Raw genomic sequence first — 21,879 nt, 5'->3', positions numbered from 1 at the left:
GGCAAAGGTCTTAAAATAAAAACAAAGGTACTCTGATTCAAACATTTTAGCATGCAGAACTGTGAATGATAACAGTATTAAATGATAAAATAAGCTTAATGTTCATATTAACAGAGGCCAATTAAAAATGAAAAAGTATTCAAATTAGACATCATAAACTGATAACACTTAGCTTCCCACATTTCATACCAGCTCTCATAGCAATCAAAATAAAATATACCAGACATAAAATGTACAACTACAGAAAATAACAGCAATTTTATTTAACAAGAAAGGGGTGGGGGATAAAAGCTGAAAATATTTTTAGAAGACAATGACTAATAACTGCAAAGAAAAAATTACTAAGAAAGACTGGAAGAGTGCCTCGTCAAGATCTTTGGAAGAACCTTCAAAGAAAAATGTATTAGAGTAGTTCACATAAAATAAGATTTAAAAAAAATGCAATGACACATAAGCATGAAATGAACAAGCAAATAATTAGAAAAGGCAAAGAGCAAAATTGTTTTACAGTTAAATTTGCAAATTAGATCATATTTGCATTTGAGAACAACAAAAAGATAAAAAGCCAAACTACGGTACTTCACCATATTTTTCTTAGGAAAAATAGGTAGTTAGGTTAAAAATATATACATATATAAAGAGATATGACTGTCTAAGGAAATAAGTATTACCTAAACAAATACATAGATTTTATTCAGAAATAGAAACACAGAAAATATTTTGGCTAATGAATGTACATAAAAAGAAAGGCAAGTGCAAATGAAATAAACATGAAAAACTTTCACAAATGAAATGGAGTTAAAGAATAAACATTAGAAAATTATTTTACTAACCTCTTCATTTAAATTGCTAACCAACAGGACTGTATTGCCACCAGCTGAGACTCCAGGCATACCCACTCGGCCAGCAGCAGCTGCAGCAGCTGCTGCAGCAGCATTTGGAATAGCCAAAGGACTCAGAGCTCCTGGAACAGCTGCAACAGGAAGCCCTAATTTTAAAATAAAGCATATTTTACGAAACACACACAAGTCGTTTACAAAAACCAATTTAAGCACGATGGCTGCATGGCTTATGGCAGCTGACCGTTCCAAAAGGTTCCTGAAAGTTAATTTTCATGTTTAGCAAAATGGTGTGGTGATATGTAGTAAAGTAACTGATTTCAACATCCTCATTAATTATTAGAACTAGGGTACATACCTGTATTGTTAAAAAATTAAATATATAACATTCCACCGTCCTATGGAAAAGCAAACAAAGTATGAGGAATGTATTTTCAAGTCAGAGACTTGAAAAATTCACTTCCCTGGTTTATAGTGAGAAGTATAAAAAATACTGTTCTCAATATAACACCTATCCTTTTTCTACAAGAGCTACTGCCTTCATAAACTCACACCTGAAATCAGTTTCTGCCTACAACACAAATGTAGTAAGTTCTTCAGTTCCTAAAGACAATGTTACCCTAAGCATTTAATTCATCCAAATGACTTAAAAGAAAATCTTAGCAAACTTGTCTTCATTTCACACTCAAGTAGTTATAATAAATATAAGTTTCTCAAATAAGACTCTTCCTGTAGAGAGAACAAATTTCATTCTATTATAGACTTTGCTTCCAACCTAATTTCTATGGTTCTAGTTCCTAATTTCTATGGTCCTAGTTTCCCATCTGTTGTCTTTTTGAAAAGTCATCCCTTTTGACTTTTTAAGAATTCCCTTCAGTAGCCTTTGAAAAATACTTTCATCCTTAAATTCTTACATATCAAATTTACAAAGAAATTTACTACATTTTTTTTTTTTTTACCTCCCCATGATAAAGGGACATTCCAAATGATGTTGACCTCATGACATACCTGGTGGAACTGGCCCTTAGCACGGTCGTTCCATTAGTTCACCTTTTATTCCTTCTTCTTTTTCCAGACTTCTGTGCATTTCATAAGGATCTGCTGTTACCTTTAGTTCGGAGATCTTATTCAAGTTTTAGATCATTTTATAGAAACTAGTATGACCTTTCACTGGCAGTGTGAAGAGTTCTTTGAGATTCACAATTCTTAACCTAAGTTTCTGACAAAAATTTTTCCCTCTAGTTATCTCTTAATTCCACCTCTATCCCTCCTAAGTACTCTGTAAGTGGAAAGATGTTTCTCAATTTATACTCTTGCTCTAGATGATTATATTTTATAGTTTTTGCCCACAGCATTTTTAGAACTCCCTTTCCTTCTTTTGACTTTTTCTATTTTGAAAATTTTCCAACATATATAAGTGAAGAGAGACTAGAATGAATCCCTATGTACCATCGCCCAAGTTTAACAATTATCACTTCAGGAACGAGCTTGTTTCACCTACTCACCTATTTTAAAGTAAATCCCAGAGACATGAATCTTATTTTAAAATAGAAAATTCACATTTTTTATATTAAAAGTAAAGTCAAGATTTGGATGGTGGGAAAAAATAAACAAAAACTGAAAATTCTCATGATTAACATTTACTAATGCACCATCAGTCTTCAGTGCTTTCCTGGATCTGTGAGTGAGGATCCTTCTAACCAACTACTGTATTATATTACTAAATTCTCCATATTAAACACTATAGTTATTATTAAATTTCATAAGCAGTTTCCACTTAACAATATTTTCATTTTTTTGCCAAGATACATACATATAAAGATACACTTCTAATTCTTAAGTATACACTCACACTTAGTAATCTTTTTCTTGCATTCTCTTGGAAAAGGACCTCTCCACACTTTTTTTTAAACACTATTTTGGTACTTCAGACAGCTCTGGCCAAATGCACACAGTATTCAACTTAAGTTGACAACACAATTATTTAATAGTAGTGGAAATTCCAGATGTACTCATTATATTGTCAAATCACTTCTTTGTTTTCCTGCCTTTAATTGGCTCTTAGTAGGAAAAAAAAAAAAAAGTAACTTAAAATTCAGTTAAATTCTATGGTCTTTATAAGATTCAAAGTTGATAGCAAAAAAAAATCAAAAAACAAAACCACCAATTGCAATAGAGAATATTCCACCATGAGCAAGAAAATAAGAGTGAAAAATGCCAGATACATTTTGTACTATGAAAATAGTTTTGACTTAGTGGACCCTATGAGAAGGCATCAGGGACTTCCAGGGATATCTAGATAACATTTTGAAAATATTGGTATACTTGGCATGGTGCTTTGTATAAAAGAATTCCTAAAAAAAATACAAACAAATTTTAAAAATGAATTTAACTCACTTCAAAGAAAAGAAAATGCTGTAATACATGAAATTTTAAAAAATGTTAAGGTACATACTTAAATTATACATTACTGGCACTTGCAAAATTTATAGTTCTAAGTCACCAATTACTCTTTTTTCCTTGTTGACTTTTCAAAACAAAATCGTAAATACATAAAACATACAAAATTCTATAAAAATTCAATCATCTAAATATATAATTTTGTGAAAAACTGATACATTTCTATCATGTCAATCAAATTAAATAATCTAACTAGAGATTATTTAATTTACCAGTAAATTCAAATATGGTAGAAAACCTGCTAAAAACACTTAATATTTAAAAAACACTTTCTTAAAAATGTGTTTCTGTCTTGCGATATGGGTTGTAATAATGGAGATAACTTGGTGGTATAGTATTATTTAGAATATCAAGTCTTAACATGACAAAATTATTATTGGGATTAAAAGAATTAATAATTAAAATGAATTTAACATGGCAAGTAGGAACCCCCTTTTTTAGTATGGAAGACATAAAAGATTAAAAAAAAAAAAAAACATTCTTGCCAAAAGGAAAAAAAATGCAGAAAAGCTGTATTCTAATAAATGATAATGTTCTTTAGCAAAAAGACTGGCAACTATCCAATAAAGAAAAGCTGAGACTCAACAGATGCAATTTACTTCCCTCTAATAAGGAGGTAATAAAAATCTTAACCAAAAAGTGGAATTAAGTGGGACACTCCCACTGTTGTTACAAACGCTAATTCATAGTCCCCTACTTTTTTCTTTATTACCTTTCTTGCCCACCATGCTACTATGTAAGGTGATCTGTTACATCAAAGGATCTTTCTATATTTCAAACAGTCTGTACTAGAGTATTCTTTAAGAGACAAGGGGTAGTTACCATCTGCTTTTTCCCCCCAGCATCTGCTCTTAATGCCAGTAATATGGTTTTTTTCTTTATTATTTCCTTCTCTGAGCTGGTAACTTAGAAGAAAACATACACTACTTTTATAAAGTTTTAAATCACTAGGGTAGTTTAAAATTTTACTGGACTTTTAAAGCCTCTGAGGATAAGTAATATACTCTTCTCTGAAAAATTACTGTTAATCAGATAAATAAAATACATTATACTTAATCTAAATTATGTTTATTGCAATGAAAATATAAAAACCAACCAGTATGTAATCCCGGCAACTCAGTCCAAGGCCAACATTGTCAACTTAGTGAGTCCCTGTCTCAAAATTTTTTTAAAAAGTGCTGGGAGTCACTCAGTGGTAGAGTACTCCTGAATTTAATCCCCAGTACTGGGGGTGGGGGATATAAAAACCTACAAAATACTTCATGATGTTCTATTCTTATTATAATAAATTCTGCAAAGAATTCTGCACTGTATTTTTCATGTAAATGTGAACTTCTAAGTATAACATAATAATTTTACCATTTTCACTTTGTCAAAGCTGTATAAAACATCATGCACGTACACACACAGAGGCTGGCTCCCAATATAGTATTTTTAGCTACAAAAATCATAATTGCAATGATTTGCACTTGTAGCTAAGTATTAATCCATTTTCTGTTACTATAATCAAGTACCTGAAACTAGGTACTTACATTTTTTTTAGTTCAGTTTTGGAAGTTGAAAGTCACATATCAGGCAAGCTCCATCTGTCTGGCCTCTGGTTATAGCTCCCCTGGCTGTGTTATAACATGGTGAATGGCATTAAGATGAGAGTGCATGCAAGGAGATATCACATGGCAAGATATTAATGAAGCCAAAAGTCAGCAACTGGGAAGTAGCCAGTCCATGGTTCATCTCTTAAGAATCAGAGTACCATAAGAACTACATCAATTTCTTCAGAGGGCAATACCTTCACTGACACAACAACCTCCACTAATCTCTCTCTCTCAAAGGTCACACCACCTGTTAACATTCCCATCATTGGGGACCAAATTTCCAACACACAAACCTTTGGTGGACAAATCATATCCAACCATCACTAAGGCAGAAGGTATGCTGGAAAAACCACTATTTACATATATTGATGATGAGAGATCAAAATGCCTGTTCTACTCCCAGGACTGTTATAAGGACAAAATAACACTGAAGAGCTTTTTTTGTAAACTGCCACATGCTGAAGAAAAAAGTACCACAGGGATCTTTTCCACATAAAATGATCTTCATTAGCTAGGCCACCCAGATATTCTGAGTGACGTAAAAATTTATAGTTTTCATGTGAGTTCTGACATTATATCATTACTAATCTTTCTTCCACTCAAAACTGATGATAGGGGGTGGTGGAGCAACTGCCTAGTATGTGTAAGGCACTGGGTTTAATTCTCAGCACCTCATGTAAATAAATAAATTAAATAGAGATCCATTGGCAACTAAAAATAAAATTATAAACTGATGATAGCCACGCAGTCATATTTCACTGAAACACATAAGCATCCTTAAGTCTACAAATTTTAACTAAAGAATTAAATGAGTTTTACTAATTTATTTCAAACCATTGACAATTTTTAATTGTGATTTCTAATTACTTTATTTGAAAGTATTATATTTACAGAAAAATTAAAGACATTATGAAGTTTCTATAAAATTTGAGCACCAAATTTTCCCTTAAAACATCATAGATTGGCATGGAATAGTTGGTATAATTAATCAACCAATATATATTTACTGAAGTCTACACTTCATTCACATTTCCTTACTTTACACCTAATATTCTTCTTGTTTTTCTAAAATTCCATATCATATTTTGTTATGTTTCCTTAAGCAATTCTTTTTTTTTTTAAAGAGAGAGTGAGAGAGAGGAGAGAGAGGAGAGAGAGAGAGAGAGAGAGAGAGAGAGAGAGAGAGAGAGAGAGAGAGAGAGAGAGAATTTTTTTTAATATTTATTTTTTAGTTCTCGGCGGACACAACATCTTTGTTGGTATGTGGTGCTGAGGATCGAACCCGGGCCGCACGCATGCCAGACGAGCGCGCTACCGCTTGAGCCACATCCCCAGCCCCTTAAGCAATTCTTAATAAATGTTTACCCTGTGATTTTTAAAGATGCAGAATTTTATTTTTAATCCTTGCACTTGCCATTCTAAAACTTCCATTCAAAGTTAATTACATAATTTCTTTTAATCATTCTTCTATTCCCTGATCAAGACATCTGGTAGTTAATAATCTTTATTACTTCTGTCCAGAACACCGCTGGTGGTGGAACTCCAAAAGCCCCATCTAACTCTTTAAATATGGAGTCCTGTATATGAAAGGCAATTCTTATGACATTTCATGTATTGGAAGTAAAAATTTGTTTTTTAAAAAATGATAATTTTGATTATTTCCTGAAACAATCCATTCCTCATTTTCCACAACCTTCCCATCAATACCTATTTTGTTCTCTGAAATCCACACTATTTTCTATCATTACTAACTATGTTTTACATTACAAGTTTGCTTTGTAATTCAAAATACAGTAAAATCTGTCATAATGAAAAAACTTCAATAACCCCTCAAAATCAATTAATCTCCTTAAACCTTTCCCCAAAGGGAAGAAAAAGAATGCTTTATTCATCAATATTACCAACCAATATTACTTTCAGAACTGCTATTCTATAATCATAAGATAACTTTGTCTATATAAACATGATTTTAAAAAATCCCACTAAGACTCACAATGGTCCTTAAGAGTATCTCTTATTTTCTAATGCTCAAAATTTCTACTGTATTTTTGATCCAATCTACTAAAATAAATTCAAGGACTTAAGTTAGCTTCAGAAACAAACACTGGCTATCATGTTGCAAGCATCATTACAAGCCAAGCACTGTGCAAAATTCTTTGCACATATTAACACATTTAATTCCCACAACAACCTTAGATGACAGGGATTATGATCCTATCTATTACAAATGTGAAAGTTGAGATAATGAAGGCAAACCAGATTTTGAACTCAGGAAAGTTGAAACTGAAGCCTATTATTATGCATACGGCCTCGCTAGAAACATTTCCCTTTGGGTAACACTTAATTCCGAAACTACCAACCCGTTTCTCCTTCCTTTCTGTGGCATATTTCTTCATACAATACTAGGTACTTTTTAAAAATCATATTTATATCCTTACTCTCTTGCAATTTGATACCCACTCTTGTCAATAATCTTATGATAATTACTGGATTAAATGGTCAGTTCTAATTTTAATCATATTTGTTTAAGCCTTCAATATCATACCTGTGGCCTCTGAATTCATAACCTCACAGAACTCTTAAATCCTAGACAAAATTTCATATGGTCTGGTGGAGTTCTCTACATTTCATAAATAATCATATCAAATGCCATATGGTGTTACTTTTATATTTAATGTTGCCCATATTTATAGCAACATTGTTTTCTCATTTCCTACTTCTACTTTAGATTCACAATTGTATCTTACTTAGACCAAAAATCTCTGATCTAGTAATCCCAGTCTCATTTTCAACTAACAGCCTGGAATCACTGTTGGTGTATTAAAACTGAACTGATCAGTTTTACTCAACTGCTTAAAAACAGCTGATGATTATTCATAGCAAAAGTTCTTAACCAATTTTTTCGTCAGTTACTCCTCTGATCTGGTGAAGGCCAAATACCTTAGACTTGGTACATAGTGTCATGAGATATTTACAGATATGCTGAAGCTCTCATCATATGATCTTTAAAGACACTACTAATTCCAGTATAAAATTCACATTTCTTGGATAACATTGTTTCTAAGAACTTGTCCCACATAATTCTTTGTAGCATCACTACCTTTCACATTTTTCCAATTATCCTATGCATCACTCATAACATTTGCCAGTCCTAAAATATGACCTATACTGTTACATATGATGCGTTTCTGACCCACAAAACCCTCACAATTTCTCCTTTCGATGGAAAAAACACTCATTGTGTTCTAATACCATACTTATACTATGTATTATTTCAGTTTGCCTCTGCTACACTCATTTAATGCTTTCACCAGAATGCAAGTTTTGAAAACAGAAGCATTATTATTCTGTGTCCCTGCAGTACCTAGAAGTGTTCAAATAGTGTAATGAATAGAATTATTCAGGATGCCAATGAGGAGAAGCAGAATCCTTCTAGAAATATGAAATATACATGGCAATTACTTAAGAAGGGCATAAGAAAATCTGGAAAAGTGGGGAAAACAGGAAGGGTATTCACGGAAGGAGTGGGGAAACAATGTCTCTTCTAAATTAAAAACAAGACCAACAAGTGAAATAAATAAAAAGGATTAGAAATAAAAGGTAAAAAAATCTCAGGGAGAAAAAAAATCAAGAATGTCATCCAAATAAAATGCCCTATCTGTATCTTATAATTTCGTGGAGTATCTTTAGAGTTGATAGTGAAAACCTCATGTATAGTTTTTACTTCTTTGGATAGAGACCCATTTTATACTGAAGTCATAAACACAGTTTTACTTCTACTAAATGCAGAAACAGCAGTAATTTACTTCTTTAGAATTTTTTTCTTTGATTTAGCCATCCCATATAAAATTGTCAACCCTTAAAAACAAATTTCTTCAAAATAAAATCTACAATCTTATTGTATTTAAAGCTATCTTCTGTACCCAAGGGCTAAAGTTGATTATCTCAGAATTCAAGGTATTTGGCCTTAAAGTACTAAGTGTAGGGTGAATATAAGAGAGGATTTTCAAATATCTGACAAGACTGTCATGGGCAAAGTAAAAGAAGGTAGATATAAGATTAATAAATAGAAGAAATTTCTTAAAATTACAGCTGAGAACAATATAATAAGTAACACAATGACTTAGTTTAAGAAAGATCATTAAGGGCTGGGGTTGTTCAGTGGTAAAGCACCTGCCTAGCACATGTAAAGCACTGGATTTGATCCTTAACACCACATAAAAATAAATAAAATAAAGGTATTGTGCTCCATCTACAACTAAAAATAAAATTTAAAAAATCTGAGAATCTAAAAAATTTAAAAAAATGAAATAAATAAAAGAAAGACCATTAAGAACTTCATGAAAAAATTCTACGTGGGATAGTCAAAAGAATGCTTATGAATAACATTTTTGTCATATAGTAATGGCAATTTATTCAGAACACGGTCAATAAGTAAGACCGAATTGATGTAATAACTTCTATCTTCTACTGTTTACATTATGGCTGCAGTTCATAATACTTCGTAAGTGCTCAACTACCCCACTTCTTAGAAACTGGTATATACATATCCTCATGACTCTTTCCATTGGGGTTTCCTTTTAGGAAAGTACTTAATTGCCTACATCACATTAGTTAACTGAAAATAGCCTTAACTAAAATTTATGAAAATACCAACCAGTATTTCCATTCTTTCTAAGCTCTGAAGCTACTGAAAGGTTCAGTTTAAAAAAAAATTAGCAACAGAATCTTTGATGAATAGTGAAACTCTGCATAGCCTCAAATTTATTAACATCTAAAAGACAACAATGAACCTTATTTCCTTAAAATATATAAGCTTTACCTATATCCATTTCAAAAGCATATATGGTACTATTACCTAACTGCTACATTCTAGCATTTGTAGTTCTAGCATTTGTCTAGCATTGTAGTTCTTCTTCTCATTATTCCAAAATGAGGAAATATAAAAGCACACATACAACAATGTTCAACAAAAAGGTGTTTTTCTGTACATCTTATAGAATCATATTCAAAATGACTAAATATGCACAGACTACACATATAAACCTATATGGAAAAAAAAGAAGATCTAAAGGATGTTAACTCTTACTGAATAATTCAGTCATAGATGGAGGCTATTTTCTTTTCATAATTAGCTGTTAAGAAATAACCTGCTGGTGTTTACTAAGAAAATTTCATACTTTCTGTTTTTTTATTTAAAGGGAATGAATTTCTTTGAGAAACCTGTCTAAATTTTAATTAACTCTGTTTAGTCCTTTATCCTCTTCCCTTCCATTTATGGGCAGCTGAGGTAGGATAATTACATACAATAATAATAAAATTTTAAAATAATAAATGAAAAAATAAAATTGTTCACTTCTAGGCTAAGATCACCATTTCAACCACTCTGGGGCTACCAGAACCTGGGAACAATGAACAGATTATGAAATTTAAAGCAGACATGGGAAAGAATCAATGCTTTACCCATCATAAACTATTTTAAATATTTAACCAAAAATAAAAGCTGGACACAATTTGTTCCATTTGAAATTAGCAAATAAACGTAAGAATTTAACTGTGTTGCACAAACTGTTAAGGTAAATAGTTATAGCTTATGAAGGAGAGTTCTATTTTATATTTTCAATTAATCTAGAAAGAATACATATAGTAGAGCGAAAAATCTTCACACTTGCTTTTTGGTATAATAAATTAAGGCAGAAACCATTAGTGAACACTAAAAGCATTAGCAGAAAAAATAATGGAAGGATCAATGTGACTACCGGAAACTACAATATTTGTTTTTCTTTGGGGGTGGGGGTGGGTTGAATCCAGGGGCACTTAACCACTAAGCTACATCCCCAGCTCTTTTTACCTATTTTTTAAAATTTTGAGACAGGGTCTAACTAGGTTTCTGAGGCTGGCTTTGAACTTGCAATTCTCTTGCCTGGGCCTCCTCAGTAGCTGAGATTACAAGTGTGTACCGCGACATCCAGTACCACAACCAATCTTAATGCATCACTAAAATTGCTAAAAGTAGGTAACCAGCTATTATATGCCACTTACTGAGACAAATATGATAAACCACAAACACCATTTTTGCTAGAATTATTACCAGGATCTGAATGTAACATAGTTTTTCGAGCTAACTCCCAGTTTACCCACTTCAGCAAACAGAGAAACAAATTAACATGATATTACAAAGAAACAGACCAATTTAAACTGTGGAACTTCCAGAATAGTAACTAAGTTATTTCATTAAATCAATGGATCTGAGTTGGAAGCAGAAGACTTAAAAACAGAAAATTTTAATATGGCTAGGTATTTGGTAATATTAAGAAGTCATTTGTCAATTTTGTTAAGTGTAATAATCATATTATGACTAAAAAAAATGAAAAACTTTTTTCTATAGCAGTAATTTGCAACTCTCACTACACAGGAAAACAGCCTTGGGATCTTAAAAATACTAATGTCCTGGATCAATGCCTCCCAGTGATTCTCAGTGTGTGGGGCAGGGCCTAGTGATCTTAATATGCAGCAAAAGTTTGATTAACACTAATTAAGGGCTATTTACTTTAATTTAAAAAGGTTTACTTTATCTCTTTACAATTGTCATCAGATCGCCAACAAAAGTTTGCTTTATCTTTGAGACTATATGATAATAATGGCTATTATTTTATTTAAAGTACATAGAAAATGCTAAAGGAAGTATTCTTTTGATGTTTTATATACCCTAATTTTTAAATGTAGACAACATGATCATGAAAAATTACTTCTGGCAATTTTCCTAAAAGTGATGCACCCCCTAATAAATTAACTACACTTTTTAACATGACAAAATGATCATTATAACTAACGATGTCTTAATTTATAATCTCAAGGACTTTTGACCACCTTGTTCTTTGAAATAGAATATGTGAATGACTAATAGTCTGCCAGATTTGTGATTATGCATTTAGATGTCAGATTTCTAACTAATTATAAAGCACTGTCTCCATTCTTTGGATAAATTACATTTTGTGAGTTACTATGATCCTAGCATTAAAGAAAAAATGCAAACTAGGTATAAATAGTAGCTTTAAGAAATAACTGTTTAAAATAAAATTTGTTATACTGATTTGAAAGTAAGGAAATACGGTCAAGAGGCTAGAAACACACACAAATACACACAGTGAATCTGCTTCTAAATATTTAACAAAAGAGTTATCAATTTATATTTGTGTCCTGCAAATGGACAATTTTCTGTTGATATGAAGTATTTAAGGAGATAACAACAATGAACGTAAATCCTTAATGCACTTTGTAAGAACTACATCATATTCTAACAGGAAGAGTCCAGACAACTCATTCAGGAATTGTAAATATCAAATAAGTATCTAAAATTTGCAAACTTGGGCTGGGGGTGTACCTCAGTAGTAGAGTGCTCGCCTAGCATATGTTAGGTGGTTCTGGGTTTGAGCCTCAGCACAAAAAAGAAACAAACTAGTTCATAATACAAATTAAACAGACACTTTCCCATCAAATTAATATAATATGGAAACAGAATAACCATTCATTTTAGCTTAGATTAATACTGTCCTTCTGGGAAGAACTTTCCAACACCATCAATAGATTTTAACAGTTTCTTTGACTTAATAGTTCTTGTTCTAAAAATCCAATCTAAGGAAATAATTTGGAGGGCAAAAAGTCCTATACAGGTTGTTTTAGTAAAGTACAAAAGTAGACTAATTAACTTTCAAAAGTATGACATATTCAATACCATAATGTATAGATATAAAATTTTTATTTTGTTAGAAGTTCTAACTAAAATTACAATTTCTAAAAAATAACACAAAACTACAACTACAGTATGACTTCAATTTTCTATAAAAAAGTATTTTCACAGGTAATATCAAAATATGAGTAGTTATATCTTATAAACATCAATACTAAAGAGTCTATGATTTGATTTTTAAAGTACAGTAACTTACTTTGAAAGCAATTTGAGAATGCTTACATTAAAAACTCCTGTTATAAAAAGATACAAAACCATTAAAATAGGCAAAATATGAAGGTATTTAGGAAAGGTGAATTCACCATTTTTTCACCACCAAATGTTTTCCTTTTTCTTATCATACAGAAATGCCAAAACAAATTATGCTATAAAAAAAATTCAATGTAGGACTGGAAGACACTAGGCAAATTTATTAAGAACTAAGCAACAGGGCTCAGTGGCAGAGCACATGCGTACAATATTCAAGGCCTTGCATTCCAAAATAAAAAAAGGAAAAAACAAAACAACAATAACAGCAGCAACAAAAAAAACTAAGCAACTTAGCTCAATGGTTGAGTGTCTGCGTAATATGATCCAAGGCACTGTGTGCAAATCAAAAAACCTGAGACATTTACATGTATTTAATACAAAAATGTAATACACTAAAAAAATGAATATGAGCATGAAGTATGAAGTAAGATAGAAGGTAAATTGTGCTAGGGTTTTGTTATCTTCTATAAAAAAAATATTTATTATTTCTTTAAAAATTTCACCCAACTCTCAAGATCACAGGGGTGGAGGGCGGGGGTTGATGAATTCCCTAGGAGAACAATCAGGTAACTTCTAAATACAACTTACTCAGAAACCAAACACATCCAGCATAACCAAATGAGCAAACACGTAGAGTCCAAGGAAATGATTACTAAGGTTCATGCTTGATGCTAGATGGGAGTTTCTTGGTATTTTATCCTTAAATTGTTTCTTTAATGAGTTGCACATGAATTTTTAAAATTCTCAGAAACCACAAAATCTTAGTGCTAACATCTCCTTTATTTGACTATTGTAAGGATTCAATAATATAGCTGCCTAGTGCCTGGCAGAATGCCCAAGACCTAGAAACTACTCAGTAAGTAAATGTTGATTGATTCTATTTTCTTCTGTAAGTTAATATAAACTATATCAGTAGAATTTAATAACAGTAAGAATTAAAAGCAAGAGTCATGTATCATTCACTGTTGTCTCAATCTTGACCTTGTCTTTAAAAACTGTATACTCCAAAATAGTCATGTTATTAACTTGAAAGCCAAACTGAAGGCTTCAATTTAACTAGGCCCATATAGTAAGAGAGATTCTGTATGGAAAGAGTGTTAGCAACCTAAAGTTTCTATTACAGCCATGATAAATACTGTGGCCTATGCCAGACACATCAGAAAACTGCAAGGGTCATTTTTGTTTGAAGTCATCAGAATCACTTTCAAATATCAACTGCTCATTTGCACATTCTAGTTTCTCACTTCACATACCTAACATTTATGCATACATACTTATAAATTAATAGCATTATTATTACAGCTCCATAGCAAATAAATATTTCCAAAAATCACTTCATTATAATATTCTTTAAAATGACTTTGTAAAATGATGGACATAAACTAAACTCAAGAGACAGTATGTCATCCCAAAAAAAGTGATTTAAAGTAATGTTACAAATACCAAAACAATCAATTTTCCAAACAACGAAAATTCTATATGAGCTGTAAATCACTATGTTCATCTTACTTACAAAAATAGCATTTTCCCTTATTTTTTTCTTCGACCCCATCGACTATCAGTTGCATATTTTCATACTGTAGTAGATGACTTAAATCCATGGTAGACAAGATAAAATGTAAATAAGAGAAAATGCAAATATATATTTTATCAAAAATCATCATTTTAAAAATATGCTTCAAAAAACCCATACACCTACTCTAGTTACATGCTTTGTTTATTAACACATCACTGTTTCTATGCAGCACTAAAGTAAAACAATAAGCTGTTTCCTTAAAGAATAGGAACAAGGGTCTTAGGCCTAGACTTAGATACAGAAAGTATGACATCAAATTTGAAGCATAAACATATTATTAAAACTCTATGATATTTTTAAATAAAACTTTTCTACTTTTGTTTTGGGAGAACAAACTAACACTATATTAAACAAATGAAGAATACTTTTTCTAACAGCATTCATATGCCTTCTCACGTAAGAAAAACAATAGGTCATGAAACCTGACATAATTTGTTAAAAGTCCAAAATGAGGGATTCATTATACTTACTGGAATTTAAGAGGCACTGTCCCATTTAACAAATGGGAGAAAGTGGAAGAGACAATAAAAATCATACCTAAAAGAGATGTTTCCTTGGCAAATGCTGCAGCAATAGCTGGGTCCAAGGCAGGCTGCCCATCTCCAGATGGAAGATCAGGTCGAGTATAATCCCTACTTTTATCATTGTTGTACTTTACATTCAAATTCACAAGTTTGGAAAAATCAATCCTTAGGGTACAGCAAGCATTATAAATATTCTGACCATCTAGGGCCTGTAAAAGTGAATAAAATACATCAATGATCTTTAATAACATTTGGAAATTAGCAAAACAGGAAAAAGATGCAAATTTCAAACATCATACTGTGCTCTTCTCACAATAAATGTATTAATTTCCACCAAGCACTATTTTCTTTAAATAGAATATTTTCACTAGAATACACATGTCCTGTAACAGAAAGAGTAAACCTCTACAGCTGCTTAAGTACATAAATCTTTAATTCATTCACATATTCTCATTCTCTCAAAAAACAAATCTTCCCTTAATAATTGAGTTCTATATGATTATATTTGCCAAGTTAAAAACCTAAAAACTAATTCAACAGAAATTCATCCATTATAAACCAATAAATTTATCTTAAAGGGACTTTATACACGTTAGCATTTAAACTCCATTTGGGTTAAGGCACCTACCATCACATAAAAGTAGAAGCCAAGTGTCAATTTTACCAGTCATTATAATATAAATTAATCCAATACCCTGCTGTAAAGGCAAACACTGAAAATTTACTTATGTAGTATTCATATAAAGAAAATATCAATCAAATACATTCTAGAATGTATATTTCCATACAATATGTAAAAAATAAAATAAATGAATAAGAAATTACTCTCAGGTTACTAGTTCAATAATATCAAAGAAAAAATGAGATCTTGTAAGATTTAGCTTTGAGTCATCTAGATTAATGTTAAAAGTAAGTAATGACAAAAATTTACTGAATTCAAACAAAGTCTTTTGAGAGCTATTTCCAAGTAACATGGAATTATACTACCAAATTGTCAACAATAATTTTGCCAAGTGTTAGAAAGTCTTCTAGAAACTTTTGACATTTTCCTTTTAAACTTTTAGAAAAATCTTTATGGAGGTGGAAATTACACAATCATACCTAAGGTATAAGAGTTGGGGAAAAACACAAACAAGAACTAAATTAAAACTGTCTGCAACAGAGAAAAATAAGGATGCCCGTACACAGCAATCCAGGAATTTTCAGTAGCTAGCTGAAGTAATCATAAACAAAATAGAAAGAAAAATCAAGTTAAAAAAAATATGCAATCTCACTTCAAGCTCACGTATTTACAATATCCAGAAAAGAATAGCACACAAGTAAGTCCTGTGGTTTAGCGACAGGAAATTCAGTGATCTTGCTGCAGCAAAGATTTTTTGATAATAAAAGCAAGATACTCTGCAATAAGATCTTTCAAATGTACCAACTCACAATGACAGCTTTGACAATGAAAAGAAACTATCAGGAACAAAATTTCATAGTGAATTTAAAATCTGATTAAAACACGGTCATCAAAATGCAAGAAAGATGTTAAGACACAGAATGCATTTGAAACAGCACAATGAAACACTGCATGTAGTTTAAAAATATGAAAAGTCCCAATAACGTTTCCATTTTGTTTCAATGTTTACTATTTATTTGCCTAACTTATTTTTATGAGGATGATTCTTGGGGGAATTTAACAAAAGCTCAGGGAAACCTTAAGTTCCAAATTGTTTAACTATCTTAATAACTAGTTTTTAGCAAGTCAGGAAAAAAAATCAAAATCAAGAATATAATATTAGGCTTATAACACTGATAAAATACTTAAGACTTTTTATTTACCAACATAAAACTCTTACAGATTATGCAGGAGTTCCCTAAATATTCTAAAACCATGAGTTTCATAATAAACCCTTCATTAATATGAATGTGGAATACATAAATAGTAAATTCTAAAAGGGTGAAATAGAATTAAACAGATGTCAGAGAGAATGCGTTTTAAAAATTAGGAAAAGATAATTCCATTAGGTCTCTCAAAAAAAATTTAAATGAATGATATGCTTTTACTTCTGCAAACATTTCACTCTATTTTTAACTATTAGTAACCAAAGATGTGTAATCTCCAAAAGGAATAAATAGTTTAAAAGAATCCAGAAGTATGCTAAAATGAACAAATGCATTACCTCTTTCATTTAGGAATACTATTAGATATATTCCTAACTGAAAGAGGTAATGCTCATGAAAAGCTGATTCTCATAACAAAAACAAACAAAAAAAGTCATTTCCTACTCATGTGTACTACAATTTAGCCACATAAAAAACTTTATAAGGTCCAAGAGATAAGGAAACTATATCATGTCTATTTCAAAAAACTGGGCTATTTTTATGTATTAATTTTATTCCTCAAAAACATAAAAGCTAGCCAGGCATAGTGGTGCACACCTTTAATCCCAGTGGCTTGGGAAGCTGAAGCAGGACAATGGTAAGTTCAAAGCCAACCTCAGCAATTTACTGAGGTGCTAAGGAACTCAGTGAGACCCTGTCTCTAAATAAATATAAAATAGGGCTGGGAGTGTGGCTCTGTGGTCAAATGTCCCTGAGTTCAATCCCAGTTTCAAAAAACAAACCAATCAACCATGAAAGTTGCACTTTTTAAAGTCAAAGAAGCTGTATGTGGTGGTGCACACATTATCCCAGCAACTCAGGTGGCTGAAGCAGGAGGATCACAAATTGGAGGTACTCAGGATCTTACCAAGATTGTCTAAAAATAAAAATTCTTAAAAAGGGCTGAGGGTATAGCTCAGTGGTAGCACCCCTGGGTTCAATCCCCAGTATCACAAAAAATAAAGCCAAGGGAAAGCCTATGTGTTTATACTTCATACTACAAAACATCAACAAGACTTTTCTAAAAGATAATACATAAACGTGAAGATCAGTTACATTTTTATTGATTTAGATATTTATTTATAAAACATAAAAATAATTTTATATTTAATATACACCCACATGATAAAATATAATAAAATATGTATTAATTTAATCAATGGAGTGATCAACTAGAGAAGACATGTCAATTTTTAATGAGGTCTATGTGCTATAACTTCCCCATCAGAATGCACACGGAAGTGGATCCTCTGGCTGGTCTTGTTAGTGTGGAAAACGGTTGAGCCTGCAGATCATTCTGCACCCACCAACTCATCTCTACCTCAGACTTGGGTCTGACACTCTTCCTGCGTCTTGTAATCTGTGCAATTAACTTTGAGAAATGTATATATCTGTAACCCATGATACTCTTTATGTATAGTATATTTTCATCTTCATGCAAAGACCCTAATATCCCTTCCCAGCCAGTGAACCACCTGCAAACGATGACAGATCTGATAGTTTTCATCCTAAACAGAACCTTATAGAAAGTACTCCTTTGTATCCAGTATCTTTTACTCAGCCAAATAATGTTGCTAAATGTCTCAGTTCCACATCATTTTATAATGCCAAATAGTACTCTATTGTATGAATATAGCATATTTTAAGAAACTCTGCCCCATTTTCCTTTTAAGTATTTTGAAGATGTTTCCTTGACTTTTAATTCTTTTCTTTCTGAATGCCCTATTATCATTCATAGATAATTATTCTCCTGCATGTGATTTGTTCTTCTGATCAAAAATATTCTATTTGTCTTGATTTGTTTTTTCAGCAAGGTGACTAAATTGCAACCTAATAATGATTTGCTGTTTTACCTTTATTGGGTTCACTGACCTTTGATCAGTAAGTGTATGGTTTACCACTTTGTTTTTTTTTTTTTTTTTTTTTTTTGGTACCAGGCATTGAACCCAGGGGCCTGGTACCAAAGCCACATCCCCGACCGTTTTTATATCTTATTTAGACACAGGGTCTTGGTGAGTTGCTCAGGGCCTCACTAAATTGCTGAGGCTGGCTTTGAACTTGATCAAGATCCTTCTACCTCAGCTTCCAGAGCCTCTGGGATTACAGGTGTGCACAAGATCAGTTTCTTTTTGATAACTGGATTGTTAGTATGCTTGATTACCAACTTAAATATCAGTGTTCAATAAATTTAACAGATACAAAGCTGGCATGGTATCCACCCTAATATATAATCTGACAGAAAATACACAGACATTTAACAAATAATTATAAAAATCTAATCCAGGTGAAAAAGAAGAACTTTCTGAGACAAGGCTTCTAACCTGATACTTGAAAGAGGAAGATGAGCAGAAGTTAAGCATAAGGAAATAAAAAAGCACTATTAGTACTGCCCCCCCCCCAAAAGCAAATGAAATAGCAACTTGTAAACCTAAAGGATCTGAAAAAACAGCATATGCAAGCTACTTAAAGTTCAATAGAGCCAAAGAGATGGGAGATAAGACAAGAGAGGCAAGTTAAGGAATGATTTATAATCTCATAAGTCATGTTAATGACTTTAGACTTTATCCTAAAGGACAAAAGTCAATCACTAAAAGGCACTGAGAATAGAAGAAATAAAATTTTGAGATTATTCTCAGTACTCTGTGGAAAAATAATGGGTGTAGGGGAAGATGTCAAAGTGGTGAGTTTAGTCAAAAGACCAATAAGCAGAGATTTCTGAGAGGATGGCTAAGACCAGGGCTACTCAAAAAAAAGTCCATGAACCAGCAGCCCAAGCCACTCTGCATGAAGATAAGAAATTGTGTTATAATTTATATCAACATCAATACTGTAGCTAGAAGTATGCTGATATGTACTTAGGCAAAAGCCCCTAAAAGCCTCAGATATCAGTTCTCTGAAAAATACCTGTTTAGGTAACAGGAGAGCTGGAGACAACTGATCAGATTCAAACAGAAATTTAGGAGTTAGAATCAGTATTTGGTGCTAAACTGGAAGAAAGAAGAATAATTCTGTTTTCTAGATTGCTGAAGAGACCCAAGTTGGCACCTTATGCTGTGACATAGGGAATGCCAGAAGCAGAAGCTGAATATACTCATTTGAAAGGGTCTAATGGTCTACTGCATTCTTGGTCTGGAGTCACTGAGAAAAGGTCTGAGCTAGAGAAAATGATATACTATGCATAACCAAGAATGAGCTGCGAGAATAGATAAGGCTTCCAGGATGTAACAAGAAATACCCAAAGAGGATAAATCTAGGTGTGAAGTATTGAGAGACCAGTAGAGAAAATGTTAAAGACAGTGGTCTACTGTGTCAAATGTTACACTCGTTTAATACTGAATAATACTATAGGGATTTAGGTACTCTTAATGATCACTGGTGATACTCAGAAGACTAATTTGGGTAAACAGGGTTGAAATAAAATTACACTAGAAAAATAAAGAGGATATTAAAGTTAAAGACAGCTTATTTAAGAAGTCTGGTTATATAAATCAAAAGGGAGAGGGGAAGCAGGGTGATAGCTGGAAAGGTATCTAGAATTATAGATGGAGAGTTACCTGAAGTTGAGTTAAATTTAAAATAGAAGAGGACTGAACCTACTGGATAAAAGTAGCCAATAGAGAGAAAATAAAAGGGAAAGAAGAGATGACAGTGCCAACTGTCTTAGGAGGCAGTAGATTATGGGATCTGTTTTTTACTGATCTTAGGTAAAGAAATATCTATACCTTTTATTCAAAGAGAAAGATTGGTGCACATATAGATTTAAAAAAAATTAATTAATGGAGTTTCCATCAGATGCTTTTCTACAAATAAGTAAGAGTGAGTAAAGACACAGTGGAAGGGGAAATTTCTATCTGATATGGTCACTGTGAAAGACAACATTCTCCTTGAAGGAAAGAGATTTTTCAAGCAAGAATAGAAGGTCTCTTTGTAGATGATGCTCATGAGTTTAACTGATAACAATTATCAGATAATATGATATCCAATGTTCTTTGAGTACAGCCTTGATGCAGCTATGAAGAATGTGCAGAAGTGAAGTCATCAAAAATTTTACCAAGAGGTCTAGATCATATAACAATGGGTCAAGGAAGCTTAGAAAATAAAGACCTTTTCCCTTCTTGAGTAAGTGCCATGAAATTAAGTTCAATTATCAGAACATAGAATGCATACTTAATAACATACTCATCTCCTCTCTTAGAATTAATTATAATTTTAGATCTTTGTAGAGAAGATATAAGTGAGTGAAGATAAATATACACAAACACCTGTGGTTTAATGCTTCTTATCAGCACACCAAAGACTGGTTAAATGAAAATCTCAAACACATAACATAATTGAGGCACTCTTTTATCATGAAATTAAATGTAACTACAGATTACTTCAGACAAGATGCACACATATTTTTCCTGTAAGAATTACAGCCCAATGCACTAAAACTTCTAATCAAATCCTATTTCACTGTTTATTTTGTTTGTTTAAAATTTTATTCTTTGTTATTGTTAGTTGTTCAAAACATTACAAAGCTCTTGACATCATATTTCATACATTTGATTCAAGTGGATTATGAACTCCCATATTTACCCCGTATACAGATTGCAGAATCACATCGGTTACACATCCACGTTTTTACATACTGTCATACTAGTGTCTGTTGTATTCTGCTGCCCTTCCTATCCCCTTCTTCACTGTTTCTTTACCAAATACTTTTCCTCTAGGATCAGAAGAGAATGGCAAATAAAATATTCCACATCAAAAAAATGTATACCATTTTAAAATATAATTAAAGTTGCAAAAAATGCTATTAAAACCATGGCTTCTACATTGTCTCTTAATAAAAACTCATATAACAACTGATTTTGGTAACTCAATGTATACAAAATATTATATTTTTTATATACAATATACAATGTTGGGGGCGGGGTCAGTGCATGCCAAGAACCATTATTTTTGGGGAAAAAAGAATGATCATAGTTAACCTATGCCTTAAAAGGAAAGCATAGTAAGATGAGTTCACATAACCTGG

The 21,879-nt window shown here is 32.0% G+C and overlaps 1 protein-coding gene across 5 annotated transcripts in view; it reads right to left on the bottom strand.

Moving 5' to 3' along the window:
- Ptbp2 (polypyrimidine tract binding protein 2) overlaps positions 1 to 21,879 on the bottom strand; it is a 72,378-nt gene that overhangs the window by 8,642 nt on the left and 41,857 nt on the right. For 3 of the 5 annotated variants that reach the window (XM_078026792.1, XM_078026793.1, XM_013359740.4), the window contains exons 8-9: positions 15,007 to 15,202; positions 834 to 988 (exon numbers count right to left, since the gene is read on the bottom strand). In XM_078026792.1, the coding sequence (XP_077882918.1) occupies positions 834 to 988; positions 15,007 to 15,202 (351 nt within the window). The remainder of the gene's footprint in view (positions 1 to 833; positions 989 to 15,006; positions 15,203 to 21,879) is intronic. The other 2 variants (XM_078026794.1, XM_078026795.1) reach the window with 1 other exon arrangement.

This window comes from Ictidomys tridecemlineatus, chromosome 11 (assembly GCF_052094955.1).
Source record: "Ictidomys tridecemlineatus isolate mIctTri1 chromosome 11, mIctTri1.hap1, whole genome shotgun sequence".
Lineage (NCBI taxonomy): Eukaryota > Metazoa > Chordata > Mammalia > Rodentia > Sciuridae > Ictidomys > Ictidomys tridecemlineatus.
The sequence above is the reverse complement of the archived record's forward strand: the minus strand, read 5'-3'. Positions and strand labels throughout refer to the sequence as shown.